At 66.7% G+C, this 13545-nt stretch overlaps 1 protein-coding gene across 1 annotated transcript; it reads left to right on the forward strand.

Annotated features, from left to right (window-relative positions):
- The first annotated feature begins 3010 nt into the window (after window positions 1-3010).
- Window positions 3011-11395, forward strand: LOC142050931 (antigen WC1.1-like). The gene is made up of 14 exons (XM_075080143.1): window positions 3011-3432; window positions 4074-4382; window positions 4608-4913; window positions 5627-5953; window positions 6040-6354; window positions 6711-7025; window positions 7490-7552; window positions 7636-7947; window positions 8288-8323; window positions 8598-8741; window positions 9875-9970; window positions 10417-10488; window positions 10704-10856; window positions 11177-11395. The coding sequence occupies exons 1-14, from the start codon at window positions 3108-3110 to the stop codon at window positions 11359-11361; spliced, it is 2958 nt and encodes a 985-aa protein (XP_074936244.1). The 5' UTR covers window positions 3011-3107; the 3' UTR covers window positions 11362-11395.
- The last annotated feature ends 2150 nt before the right edge of the window (window positions 11396-13545 follow it).

Raw genomic sequence — 13545 nt, forward strand, 5'->3', positions numbered from 1 at the left:
CCCTTTCCTTTTGGTCGCGTGCTGTTTGATGTCGTAGTATTGCGCCTGAGCTGAGGGACGGGATGCCCTGGCCATCGGCGCCGTCCATTTAGTCGAGGACAAACGGTCCTTCTGGAAGGAAACGAAGGCGAGCTGGCGAGAGAAAATAGCCTGGAATTGTCCCTGGGCGACGCGACCGTGCGCGGGTAGAAAGGGCGGGGGGCTCCGTCTGAAGGACCGCCGGGGGCCCCGGAGAGGGGGAGGCCGCGCAGGGGGAGCCGTGGCGGGGCCGAGAGGGGAGCCGCGGTGCCCGTGGGCAGCCCGCGTAGAGCAGAACGAACGCGTGTTAGCTGGGCGGCACGTGTCTGGCGCTGCTGCTTAAACGCAAGGAGGCGACCGGCTTCGGGGCGCCTGGTTTGCGGGAAACCCCCGAGCGCCCAGGCCTGCGCAACCCCGGACGGGGTTAGCACCGTCCCTGCGGAGCGCGTGGTCGCGGAGTCGTCGCCACCGGGTGGTGAAGCGCTTTTCGGGCAGGGGTGCCCCAGAGGCACCGGCTGTCGGCTGCTGCGGGGGTGGGGAGGGGCTGGGAGATGCAAAACGCTGTCCCGGGCAGGGAAGGCGTCTGTGATGTGGGAGGCCGTGAGAGAGATCACGGACGCTGCTGGACGGGCATTGGAACCTGGTGCTCAGGACGGACGGACGCGGCTTCTGTACCGAGATCTCAGCAGCTCCGTCTGGAGCTGTCAGTGGAGTGGAGGAGTCAGGATGGGGAAGGGTCGCTCCTTTCTGGGTGTTATTCAGGAGCCTGTTGACTTTGTTTTCTTGTTGCTGCAGGTTTCCAGCGGGGATCAACACAGAAGGGAGGAGGGGAGCAGGAGCAGAGCGTCGTGAGAAGGTAGGCGGGCACGGGACGCGCCGTGCGAGCAGCGGCGTGAGTAGCCAGCGCTCTGGCGCGAAGGCGTGAAGCGGCCCCGGAAGCTACACAAAGCAGGACGCCCGCCCGAGTCGTGGCGCCGGCGAGCGATGAACAGAGACCGCGGCGCTTGTTTCGGAGGCGCGGAGCCGCGTGAGCGGGCGGCCGGGCTGGGCGCGAGCGGCCGCTCTGAGCAGGCGGTGCTGAGGTCGCTGCTTCCTCAGTCGCCTGCCGTGCCTGAGCCGGCAACGGGGCAGCCGGCACGGGTCCTGGGAGCGCCCTTGCGGTGTCGGCGGTGAATGAGTACCTGACGGGCCAGGGAACAGGTACGCGGCGGGCGGAGGTGCTGTGACACCACCCTCGGCGGAGCAGCGGGTGGGCCAGGGGTATGCACAGGGCTGTGCAGGAGCTTGTGCTCCCACGGGTGCTGGCGCAGCTGTTAGGCAAGGAGCGGGCGTATGGCTTGTGCGGGTGCTGCTGACGTCATCAGAACAGCGTTTCGACCCCACCCAAATACGGCTTTTTGGAGGAACCGTGGTCAGCAGGAGCCCAGCACACACACACACACGCGCGCGTGTGACGGTAGCTCCTGAGCAGAGGGCGATGGCAGCGGGAGGGGTGCGAGGTCGCCGTCAGCACAACCCGTGAGCACGCCGGGGCAGCACGAGGAGGGTGTGAGGTCACGTCACCGACGGCACCCCATGGCCGTGGGGTGCGGCGCAGAGCGGCGTCAGAGGGGCACCCTGGGGCACGGGGGCTGTGACGCCGAAGGAGCAGCCCCAGCTGGAGCGGTCGGGGTGGGGGGTGGCTCGGGGGCACCGCAGAGCCGTGTCTGGGCACGGTGCCCAGGGAAACCACAGACATCCTGCCCGGGTGCTGCGGGGGGAGCACGGCGAGCGCTGCGGGGCCACGTGGGCTGTGGTTTGTGCACCTGCAGGCTCCAGCTCCCGATCCGCTCGCGGGGAGTAACGGCCCTTGGGTGACAGGCTGAGCCAGGGGCACGTCTGGGCCCCTGGGCTGCACGTCTGCTGCCAGGGCAGGGACACGATCCCAGCTCCAGCTCCCGTGAGGGACCCGCCATGGGGGTCCCCAGGGAGCGATGGCCGAGCCAGCCCTCCTGGGACTGAGCTCTCGCCCTGGCCGAGGCCTTTCCCCAGCTGCTGCCCCCAGCACAGCGGGGTCTGCAGCAGGGGCTGTTCCCTTCCCACCCCGACACAGGCCCCGATGCAGTCCCGGCTCTGCACTTCCCACGGCTCGGGGGCAGCTGGACACTCGCCTCTTGGGCTCTGGGATGAGCCCGCCGCGGAGGATGCTCCGTGCCCCAGTCCCCACAGCAGGGTGCAACGGGGGGCAGACCCTTCCCCCCCCCACACCCCACCTGTCCCGTGACGATCCCCTGCCGCAGCCACCAATGACACCCGCAGCGGGACACGTATGTCCCTCATATATGGTGATGAACGGCGCTGGAGAAGTTCATTGGAGGGCTGGGCTGTGTCGGAGGGCAGACAGCTCCTGATAATGTCTAAAAAGGTGCTGCTGCTTCGACTGGCTCCTCCCGCCGGGGGGCCGGCACCTGCAGAGATATATCACCCCCTCATTGCCTTTGTCCCCGTGAGCCCCCAGCAGCCTCAGGGAGCGGGGTGCAGCAGGGCTGTGCCAGCAGGGCAGGAAGCTCAGGATGGGCACAGAGGGACTCGTGTCTCCTCGGGTGCTGTGGCTGGTCCTTTGGGTGCAGCTGTGCAGGGGTAGGTGCCGGCTTCCTTGTCCCACCGACAGGGCCATGGGGACCCCTCTGGGAATGGGGTTTCTTTGCAGGTACCTCTGAGATGAGGGGCCGAAGCCTCCTAAGTCACTTGAACTTGTGCCTCTCCCCGTGCCTTTCTGGGTGGGAGATGGAGGGGGGCCCGGGGCTGTACAGGGGTTCCGGGCTGGCGAGGAGACGGTGCCCTGACGGGGCCAGGCACGGTGCGCGGGTGGGCATGGGCAGGGGGCCATTGGGGTGGGAGGAAGCGCCGCGGGCTGTGGGTCAGTGAATGGCCCAGCAGGTCTGCTGTTGGGCACCCCCAGCCCTCTGCAGCCTGTGGGGAGAAAATGGATCCCCCTCCCACCCGGGGACAGCGTGGGAGGGGGAGGGATCCCACCCAGGTGCCTGGGCAAGGGGGACCCCCAGACCTGCAGTCTGGGGCTCGGCACGCTCCTGACCGTTCCCGTGTTGATGTTTGAAGGGGCCGAGGAGGTGAGGCTGCAGGATGGTCCCTCGCGCTGTGCTGGAAGAGTGGAGGTGAAACACCAGGGCCAGTGGGGGACCGTGTGTGATGACTCCTGGGACATGGATGATGCTGCAGTGGTCTGTAAGCAGCTGGGCTGTGGGTCTGCTCTTGAAGCTCCTCAGGAGGCACACTTTGGGCCCGGATCTGACCCCATTTGGATGGATGACGTTGGGTGTCGTGGCACCGAGTCTGCCCTGTCTGACTGTAGACACCGCGGATGGGGTCAGCACAACTGTGCTCACACTGAGGATGCTGGAGTGAGATGTGCAGGTCAGGGGCCAGCCCGTTCCTCACCTTCGTGGTTGGGGTGGGGGAATGGGCCTGCGGAGCCCTCAGGGGAACAAGGGGGTGCTGGAGAAGGGCCTGGTGTGGCCGGTCGCACTGAGCTGGGACGTTCATTGCTGGTTCCCCCGGTTCCCGAGCAAAGCCCGGCGGGAACCTGCCACCGCCTGAGCCCTGCCAGGTGTGGCTCGGCCCACCCTCCGTGGGTGCCAGGGGCTGGGAGATGAAGGCCCACCCTGCCCCGCAGGCTCTGTTGGTTCCCAGCTTTGTGCCTCTGCTCACACAGGAGCTGCATGGCAGCACGGAGACCCTGGCTGCCCCACGCCAGCGGCACTGAGAGCAGCTCATGTGGGCGCCACAGCCCCAGGGAAGGGCCCAAGGTGGCCAGGGGCTGCTGGGTCGTGTTCCCTGGCAGACACGGGTCCCCCAGAGCAGAGGAGCAGCTCTGAGGGGAGGAGCACTGGGCTTGGGAAGAAGAGCAGGGTGTCCCAAGGCCATCCGCACCCACTGGGAGCGGCTGGGAGGGTCGTGGGACTCCTCACTTGTAACCACCTTGGAGATGAGGTGAGATGGGATCAGGTAACTGCCAGAGGGCTCTGGGAACCCATGGGGGTCTTTGGTTGCTCCAGGATTTGTCCAGCTGGTCGGAGGGGACAGCCCCTGCTCAGGACGAGTGGAGATCCGTGATGGGAACCAGTGGAAAACTGTCTGTGACTCAGACTTTGGTCCCCAAGCCGCCGCCGTGGTCTGCGGGGAGCTGCAGTGCGGCGCACCCCTGCCTGTCCCTGTGGCATCTCCCTTTGGAAAAGGGGATGGTCCCATCTGGGGCAGAGAGCTGCAGTGTGTGGGGAGTGAAGCCTTTCTCGCCTTCTGCCCCATGGGATCCCCCCGGGACCAGCCTTGCACCCACGCTAACGCTGCTGGTGTCACCTGCACACGTAAGGACTCGGTGGGGTGTTGAACGCTGAGTGTGAGCTGGGGCGGGGGAGCAGGACAGGGACTGCGCCGTGCCGGGTGTGGTGACAGCAGGGGTGACGTGGCTGTCGGCAGCCCTAGAAGGCTGCAGGAGCAGGGGAAAGGAAGGCTGTCGCTCTGGTCCCTCCTCCGGCTGTGGAGGGTGCAAGAGCACCAATCCACCCTCCCTCATCTTCCTCTGTCCCCAGCGTTCAGGCTGGTGAACGGCAGCACACCTTGTGACGGGAGGGTGGAGGTCCAGGTGCTGGGGACCTGGGGCACCCTCTGTGCCTCCCGCTGGGACCCCCCGGACGCCCACGTTCTCTGTCGTCACCTCGGCTGCGGGGTTGCTGAGTCCATTCCCAGGGGAGGGCATTTTGGGAGAGGCACCGGCCCCATCTGGAGAGACTCGTTCCACTGCGATGGGACTGAAGCCCACCTGGGACTGTGCCCAGTGACGGCCCTGGGGGCCCCTCCGTGTGCCCATGAGAACGACGCTGCTGTCATTTGCTCAGGTGAGTGCTGGGAAAACGCTGCGCTAACTCCATTTGCCCCTTGGGTGTGACGTGGCCACCCAAAGCAGGGAACCCCATGGGAGCTCCAGGGTGAATTTATCCCTGGAGAAACCCCGGCCTCACCAGGAGCTCTGGAGAGCTCTGTCCGCTCAGAATGGCGGCTCTGATGTGGGAGAGCGGAGCACTGAACCGGGTGAGGGGCCACGGCCAGGCCTGGGCTACCCCACTCTCGTGGTGCGGGACAGGCCACGGAGAGGGCGGTGGGGCTCAGCTCCATTCCTCTGGCTGCGGACAGCCCTGCCCCAGCCCCACAGAGTCCCACAGAGCCCAGTCCCACACCTGCAGGGGCTGTCCAGGTGCCCGCAGCAGCAGCAGCAGACCTGGGGTGTGAACTGCGGCGTGGGGCTGGGCTTTGCCCTGGCTTCTGGTCGGCACAAGTCCCAAACATCTCCTGTTTGATCCGAAAGGCCCCCGCACTCTTCCCCCTCAGCAGGGACGTGTTGGGTGGCTCTGCCCCACCAAGAGCAAAGAGAGCATGTTCCTCGGGGACTGGGAGCCAAGGCTGCGGAAACGTGCTCCTGGAGCTCGCTGCAGAGGGCTGGGGGCAGGCGGGTGGGCTCCGGGTGTTGTGAGGGCTCCGGAGCCTGGGCAGGCGCCCCCAGTTTCTGGGCTGCCCGGTGTCGCTGAGGGCTGGGCACGGCTGCTCCCCCCAGGTCCAGCCAACGCCACGTCCCTGCGGCTGGTGGGTGGGGAGAGCCGGTGCGACGGGCGAGTGGAGATCTTCCAGGGTGGAATGTGGGGCAGAGTCCTGGATGACCAGTGGGACCTGGCGGAGGCCCGCGTGGTGTGCCGGCAGCTGCGGTGCGGAGGGGCAGAGACGGCCTACAACCCCCCGAAGCCTCAGAGAGGGACGGGTCCCGTGGGGCTGCGAGGGGTCCGGTGCGCGGGGCACGAGGCCGGGCTGACCCTCTGCAACACCTCCGTGCCTGAGAACGCCCTGGCGGCAGGGATTGCAGAGGACGTGGGGGTCACTTGTGAGGGTGAGTGGTGCTGCAGGGGCCCTTCCAGGCTCTGGGCCGGTGGGCACCAGCCCCCCGAGAGCAGCAGGGGTTTCTTCCCACTGCAGGGAGCCGGCAGGTCCGGCTGGTGAACGGCCCCGGGCGCTGCGCCGGGAGAGTGGAGATCTACCGCCAGGGCAGCTGGGGGACCATCTGCGATGACGGCTGGGACCTGCCTGATGCCGCCGTCGTTTGCCACCAGCTGGGCTGCGGACGGGCGGTGGAGGCGGCTGTCGCTGCTCATTTCGGCAAAGGCTCCGGTCGCATCTGGCTGGATGGTGTGAACTGCTCCGGGGCCGAAGGTGCTCTCTGGGACTGCCCGGCACAGCCCTGGGAGCAGCACGACTGCGCGCACAAGGAGGATGCAGGAGTCGTCTGCTCAGGTCTGTGCTGGGAGCTGTGGCGTGAGCCCGGTGCCCCGGGGAGGCCGGGACGAGGGCAGAGCCGGCAACGGCTGAGGCCGTCCCGGCTGCCTCTGAGCCCCTGCCCGAGGCTGTCCCGGGGGCCGCCCCGGTGCGGGTCCCCTCAGCGCCACCGGGGTTCCCTGGGGAGCTCAGCCGTCCCCAGGGGGTAGCGGGGAGGGCAGGGCGTCTGCTCGTCGGGGACTTGTCGCCCCACGTGGGTGCAAGGGGGACTTGCTGGCCATGCCTTTGCCTGGCTGAGGGCCGGGCGGGCGCAGGGGCATCCCCGCTCCCGCAGCCCCGCACCAGCCTGCTCCCTTCGGGGCCTTTCCTCTCAGAGTTCATGTCCCTGAGGCTGGAACACAGCAACGACTGCTCCGGGTACCTGCAAGTCTATTATAACGGGACGTGGGGGAGCGTTTGCTCCAACTCAATGACTCTCCAAACGGTGTCGCTGGCATGCAAGGAGCTGGGCTGTGGGGACGAAGGGACGCTGGATTTACAACTGCTCTCCGGCAAGCTGTCTGGCACTGCCTGGCTGGATCGTGTGCAGTGTGGGGAGAAAACCAGCTCCTTCTGGCAGTGTCCCTCCAATCCCTGGAACCCGGAGTCCTGCGATACCCTGCAGGAGAAGACCCACATCACCTGCAATGGTAATTGTGAGCTACCTGGGCAGCAGCGCTCCCCCAGCTCCTGCTCCCTGCTGGGCAGCGTCAGAGGCAGAGACAGCCCACGGGGGCTTCTCCTTTCTGTGCCAGAGCCTGCTGCTTCTGGGGACACAAACGGGCCCCAGGCACGCCCCAGCAGTTGCCAGCTGGGCTCTCGGCAGCTCCCAAGGGAGGCAGAGGTGTCTCCAGGCAAGGTCTCAGAGGAGACCAGCCACGGCTCCGAGCAGCAGCCCCTCCATGTACACCCTCCTGCTGCTCTGTGAGCCAGGGCCCCTTTGGGGCTGAGCAGTCAGGGTCCCCCACGTTGCCGTGTGTGTCCCCTGGACGACCGGGGCTCAGCTGCTGCCGTCAGCGAGGTTGCATGGGGAGGTGCGAGGAGAGCTCAGCCCCACGCTCTGCTGCGCGACCCCCTTGCAGCAGCCCCCTCACCAGAGCATTTCCTTCTGCAGGGAGACGACCAGAAACACCCCCGGCCCCCGGGTCCAAGTGCCCCAACGCCACCACCTGCACAGGTAGCTGCTCCTCTGCACGCCCCTCTCGCCTGGCAGGGCTCTGCCTGCTTCCCGGTGCCCTGGGAGCTCCCGGCCTTCTCCAGACAGGGAGAAGATTCGTGCCGTGGGAGGAGCGGACGGGTGCTCGGGCAGAGTGGAGATCTGGCACGACGGCTCCTGGCAGAGGGTGTGCGACAACTCCTGGGACAAGCAGGAGGCCGAGGTGGCGTGCAGGCAGCTGGGCTGCGGCTCCGCCCTGTATCCCCTGGACAACGCTGCCTTTGGGAAGGGGACAGGCCCCGTCTGGCTGGAGCGGGTGTATTGCCGGGGGACGGAGCTGTCTCTGCAGCACTGCTCTGCCCGGCCTCGGGACAGCAGTACCTGCCAGTATACGGACGCTGCCGTGAACTGCTCAGGTGAGCGGAGGGGCTGAGACCCCTGCAGAGCGTGGGAGCCTGGCGCTGAGTGGGAAGCTGCCTCTGTGGGGCTGGATGTCTCCAGCCTCTGCCCCCAGGGCTCTGCAGCCCCCAGGGGCATCTCCTGGGCTGCCTGCGCCATCCTGCCCGATACCCAGCGCAAGGCCCTGGGCGCTGCCGCAGCCGCCCTGAGCAGCCCAGCAGGAGGGGCGGTCTGGGTGGGGTGTGCCGGGGGGGTTTGCACGCACGTGTGCGCACACGACCGTGGCGTGTCGGAGGAGGGTCCCTGGTGGCTGCACGCCCATCTGCTCAGCCCAGCTCTCCTCCTCTTCCTCTGCAGCAGCACCCAGCACGACAGCACCAACCCCCCGAGCAGGTAACCTGTCCTCCCTGCCAGCACAGGGTCTTCCTGAGGCCGGGCTGTGACCCACAGCTGGGGGGAAGGGGCTCCTTGTCGGGGTGTGAAACTCCCAAGAGGAGGCAGCGGGGTTGCGGTGGAGGGTGTCATTTACCCTGCAGGGTGGGAGCTTCCCCATCACTCACTCCCTGGGGTCCCCGACTCCTGGTGTAATGGGGACCAGGGCTGGGGTGTCCCAGCCCCACACCTCTCCCAGGCCTGGTGCTGCCCTTTCTGTGTTCCTGCCCAGCAGATCCCACCCGGGGCCCTCCGACCAGCAGCAGCAGCAGCAGGATCTCATTACCCATCATCATCTGCATCATCCTGGGAGCCCTTCTGTGCCTGCTCCTGGCCCTCCTGGCCGGGCAGGCGCGAAGCGCCAGGGCTGGGCGCAGAGGTGGGTCCTGCCCCCGCGGTCCCGGGGGAAGAAGCCTCCTGGCAGGGCCAAGGGTGCTCTGGGGACTGGTACAAGCAGGGCTGGGGGGAGAAGAGCGCGTGCTGCCTGCATTCCCTTGTGCTGACCCGCTGACTGCCCGGCCACGGGCCACCAGCAGCGAGGGGCAGAGAGACCCCAGACCCGGGGGGTTAGGGATGGGGCGAGGAGAGAAATAGTCACAGAGGAGGCCAAGCTGAGTGGTGTGGTGGACACACCTGGGGGACGGGATGCCGTTCAGAGGGACCTGGATAGGCCTGAGAAGTGGGCTCGGGTGAACCTCGTGGGGTTCAACAAGGCCAAGTGCCAGGTCCTGCACCTGGGTCGGGGCAACCCCCAGTATCAGTAGAGGCTGGGGGGTGCAGGGATTGAGAGCAGCCCTGTGGAGAGGGACTTGGGGGTGCCGGAGGGTGAGAAGCTGGACGCGAGCTGACAATGTGCGCTCGCAGCCCAGAAGGCCAGCCCTGTCCGGGGCTGCATCAGAAGCAGCGGGGCCAGCAGGGTGAGGGAGGGGATTCTGCCCCTCTGCTCCGCTCTGGTGAGACCCCCCTGCAGCGCTGTGTCCAGCTCTGGGGTCCACGGTACCAGAAGGACGTACGTGGACCTGTTAGAGCAGGCCCAGAGAAGGGCCATGGAAATGATCCGAGGGATGGCACAGCTCTCCTATGAGGACGGGCTGAGAGAGTTGGGGTTGTTTGGCCTGGAGAAGAGAAGGCTCCGGGGAGACCTTCTCGTGGCTTTTCAATGCCTAAAGGGGGCTTAAAAGAAAGATGGGGACAAACTCTTTAGCAGGGACTTTTGTGATAGGACAAGGGTTTTAAACTAAAAGAGGTTGGATTTAGACAAGGTATTAGGAAGGAAACCTTTACAGCGAAGGTGGCGAAACATTGGAACAGGTTGCCCCGAGAAGCTGTGGGTGCCCCGTCACTGGACGTGCTCACAGTCGGGTTGGACGGGGCTCTGAGCAACCTGAGCAAGTTGAAGATGTCCCTGCTCATTGAGGGGGGGTTGGACTAGACCTTTAAAGGTCCCTTCTAGCCCAAACCGTTCTGTGATCGATTCTGTGATTCCTGAGGCAGTTCTGTGTCTGCCTGCAGGCTCTGAGAGAGCTTGGGAGCCCTTCCCTGATGCTGTGTACGAGGAGATCGGTTACAGCCAGGCATGGGAGAAGCAGGCGAGGTTCAGCGGCAAAGGTGGGTGTGGGTCCCTCATGGGGGGCACATCTGCAGGGCTCTTTCCCCTGGCCTCCACCCAGGGCTGACCCACTGCAGCCCCCTGCCCGTGGTCCCTGCAGTGCTGTGGGGTCTGAGGGGAGGGCAGCCAGGTCCTGGGCCTGGGAGAGGGGAGAGGCGCCTCCTCCCCACCAGCTCTGCCCATCGCAGCTGGGGATAGCCCCTCTCTGCCTGCCCCCGCACCCCTCTGTGACACCTGGGGGATGAGGGACGGGGCTGGCCCCAGGCGCCTCTGGGAGCCCCTTTGAGACAGGGTTGGTGCCAGGGGCGCAGGGGGCGTCCTGAGCCCTCCCCCAGTCAGCCCGGGTTCCGCGGGTGCCCCGTCCCCAGCAGCACTGACCACAGGCTGGGCCCGCAGAGCGCACGCCCGTAACACCCGCTGCGCCTCTCGCCACGCTCCTATCCAGGGGGGTCCCTGACAGAGCTGCGGCCCCACGCCGGGGACAGCGAGGAGGAGGGTGGTCTGCATCCAGCGCCAGGTAAGACGGGCAGGAAGGGGTTGATCTCCTGTGCCTGCAGGCATATGATGGACAGCAGCCTCCCTGGGTGTCACCGTCAGAGTTGGGGAGGACACGGGGGAGTCTCCTGCGGTGCTGCCAACGCCAGTGTCTGAGCCCCGTGTCCCTGCGCGTCCCCCATCCTCTGCCCTGCAGGATGTATCTTCTCACAGCCACCAACTCCCCTCGCGTTTCAGGTGTCCCTGTCCTGCCCGGAGGTGACCCAGCAGACGGCTATGACGATGCCGGGGAGGTTTCCGACCCTGGGGAGGATCGTGCCCCTGGGCAGGGAGACTGGGAACTGCCCAGGGCGCCAGAGGAGGGGGCGGGGCCCGGGGATGCACCTGGAGGTGAGGGGGAAGGATAGCGCTGCCGGTTCCTGGGGTGCCATCCCTGGTGCGGGATGAATCGCTGCTGTACTGGGAGAGCCCGGCTTCCTGGGGTGGGGGAACCTGCCGCAGGAGCTTCCCTTGGGGTCTGGGGATGGGAGGGGGAGCTGAACACCTCGGGACCGGTGAGGAGACAGGAGGGAGGTGATGTACGGAGCAGGAGGGGCACCCCACGGGGCGAACACGCAAGGGCCTGCCTTGCTGCTTGCAGGGGCAAACCTGCACTCCCAGAGAAGGGCTGGGCCCCTGGAGCTAAGGGGATGCCTGGTCCCTGTCCGCAGAGAGCACGGGCTATGACGATGCTGAAGAGGTGCCTCTGGCACATCCCCCTGAGGACACGAAGGCTGCACCCCCAGAGCTCGGCACAGAACAGTCCCTGAGCCCCGGGGCAGGAGAGCCCGTCCCTGCTGTCGAGCTGGGTGCAGCCTGGAGGGAGGAGAGGACTGTGCAGCTGGGAGAGCCGTGAGCACCGGGGAGCCCTCTCCCTTTTCCCACAGGCAGCAGAGACCGCTGGGCCTTTCCTCGGGTTTTATTCTCGTTGTTAGGCTGGGCCTCGGGATTTGTTCTTATTAAAAGCCTTTGGGGGTTTGAGCCAGGGCTGGCACTTGCCTGCCCAGGTCTCGGGGTGTCTCCCCGAGGCCGACTGGGGGGAGCAGGGCACAAAGACATGGTGGCGGGGAAGGGGCACGTCTCGGGGATGGTGGGCTCAGGGTCAGGCTGTGAGAGCCCATGGCCCCTGGGGCATATTCCTGTCGTCTCCTGGGTGCCCAGGGAGCCTCTGCAGAAAGCAGCACTTGAATCCCCCTGAGATGGGGGAGGTCAGTGCTACCCCTCCACGGGGGCCTGATCCTGGAACAGGGCTGCACCACACAGCGCTGCCCCTTCACCGTCCCTGCAGGGCAATGGGGCAGGAGGAGGCTCTGCTGCGGGCACTGCTCCCACACTCTGACCCACACTGGGGCTGATGGGGAGGAGGAAGGCCCTGAGCCTCCTCTGCCACCCAGGGCTCCAGCCCTCTGTGCCACATCATCCCCCACTCCGCAGCAGGAGCAGATCAAGAGGGCGAGGGAAGTGCCCTCCCTGGGCTGGGGGGCCCGCGGGCTCTGACGGCACCCCAGGGTGTGCGGAGGGGGGGGCACGGGGGCAGAAACCTCACACCCCCCTCCCCCTGCAGCCCCCTTCCCGCCAGCATCCCTGGAGGTGGGTGAAGGGCAGGCTTCCACCCCCACGGGGCTGATGCCGGAGAGGAGCACACGTGTTGCGCCCGCCATTGCAGCAGGGGGGCAGAGGGGGCCAAGAGGCGCTGCTCGGGACGGCGTGTGGGTGCGCAGCACTGACGCCCCTGCGCTACAGCGGGTGATCCTCGCACGGCTTCGCCGGCTGCCCTTGGCACGTCCGAGGTCTCGCTGCGACAGCCCTCCGGAGGGAGGGTGTTCCCGTTCAGGCCTCATCGCCGGGGCATGCCTCCCCCTGGGAGCGGGGGGACGGCGGCCTCCGGTCTGGGAACCGAGCGCCAGGCAAAGGAGGTGAGGAGGGGAGCAGCGTGTGCGCCAGTGGGAGCGACAGAGGGGACAGACAGGGTCTCTGCACAGGTCCTGCAGAGGAGACGTCCCGCGCCCTGCGCAGCAGGGAAGGAGGGGCAGCTGGAGCCCACCCCGGAGGAGCTCTGGAGGGCGAGTCCTGCCCAGAGGGAGGCTGGGGATGCATGGGGCTGGGGGAAGGCTCCTTCCGAGGGGCAGATCTGCGGGCACAGAGCGGGGGTGATGCTCTGGCAAGGGGCGAAGGCGCAGGCAGGGCTGGGGACGCGTGGTGCAGGGGGAAGGCTCCTTCCGAGGGGCAGATCTGCGGGCACAGAGCGGGGGTGATGCTCTGGCAAGGGGCGAAGGCGCAAGCAGGGCTGGGGTTGAGGGGTGCTGGGGGAAGGCTCTGTTTTGGGTGTCGGTGAGGCCCGTTCTGGTCTGGTCCCTCGGCGGCCGGCGCGAGGCCGTGACACGGTCACGAGAGCCGTGGCGCAGCCTGTCCGGGCCCCCGCATCGCGCTGCGCGGGGCTGAGCGGCGGGCGAGGCTCACCTCGGGACACGTGAGGTGTGTTAGGGGCCGTTAAAGGTGCGCTCCGGAACGCCGGGGCCGCCGCTGCTCCGTGCTGCTTCCGTGCTCCGTTCCCTGACTCAGTTTGTGCCTCCGTCCCGTCGCCGTCCGTCTGGGCGTCGCGGTCGCTGTTACCCGGAGGCGGTGACCGGTCCCTTGTTCCCAGCGCAGGCTTGGGTCGCCGTCTTCCCTGGCGCTTGCTGGAGAAGAGGACGTGTGTCCTCTGGGCTCGCGACAGTCTCCTGCCAGGGCCTGTCTCTTGTTTTACCAGGTGCGTAAGCTTTTTCTGTGATTCCCCTATTGCCTTTTTCCTTACGTGTCCAACGAGGTTTGCTCCCGTATCAGTGACAGCAGGTATGTTCCCTTATGTTCAGGGGAAGGGCTGGGATATGCAGAACATGGTCCCAGCAGTGCAGGCTCCTGTCCCCTGTGTGTCCGTGCGCCCGTGCCGCGCGCTCCCTGCTGAGGGCCTCTGTCTGAGGCAGTTCATGGAGACGTGTGGGGTCTGTGGTGTTTTTTGTTTTTCTTTGTTTTTTCAGATGATGAAAAGTGAAAAGGCACC

This window comes from Phalacrocorax aristotelis, unplaced genomic scaffold (genome assembly GCF_949628215.1).
Source record: "Phalacrocorax aristotelis unplaced genomic scaffold, bGulAri2.1 scaffold_304, whole genome shotgun sequence".
NCBI classification, from domain to species: Eukaryota; Metazoa; Chordata; class Aves; order Suliformes; family Phalacrocoracidae; genus Phalacrocorax; species Phalacrocorax aristotelis.

What these genes read in the sequence shown, in the direction of transcription:
- LOC142050931 (XM_075080143.1), top strand. Translation starts at nt 3,108, where the DNA reads ATGTTTGAAGGGGCCGAGGAGGTGAGGCTGCAGGATGGTCCCTCGCGC. An exon ending in TGCTGGAGTGAGATGTGCAG is followed by an intron (nt 3,433 to 4,073) that starts GTCAGGGGCCAG and finishes TGGTTGCTCCAG; the next exon opens with GATTTGTCCAGCTGGTCGGA. An exon ending in CGCCAGGGCTGGGCGCAGAG is followed by an intron (nt 8,742 to 9,874) that starts GTGGGTCCTGCC and finishes GTCTGCCTGCAG; the next exon opens with GCTCTGAGAGAGCTTGGGAG.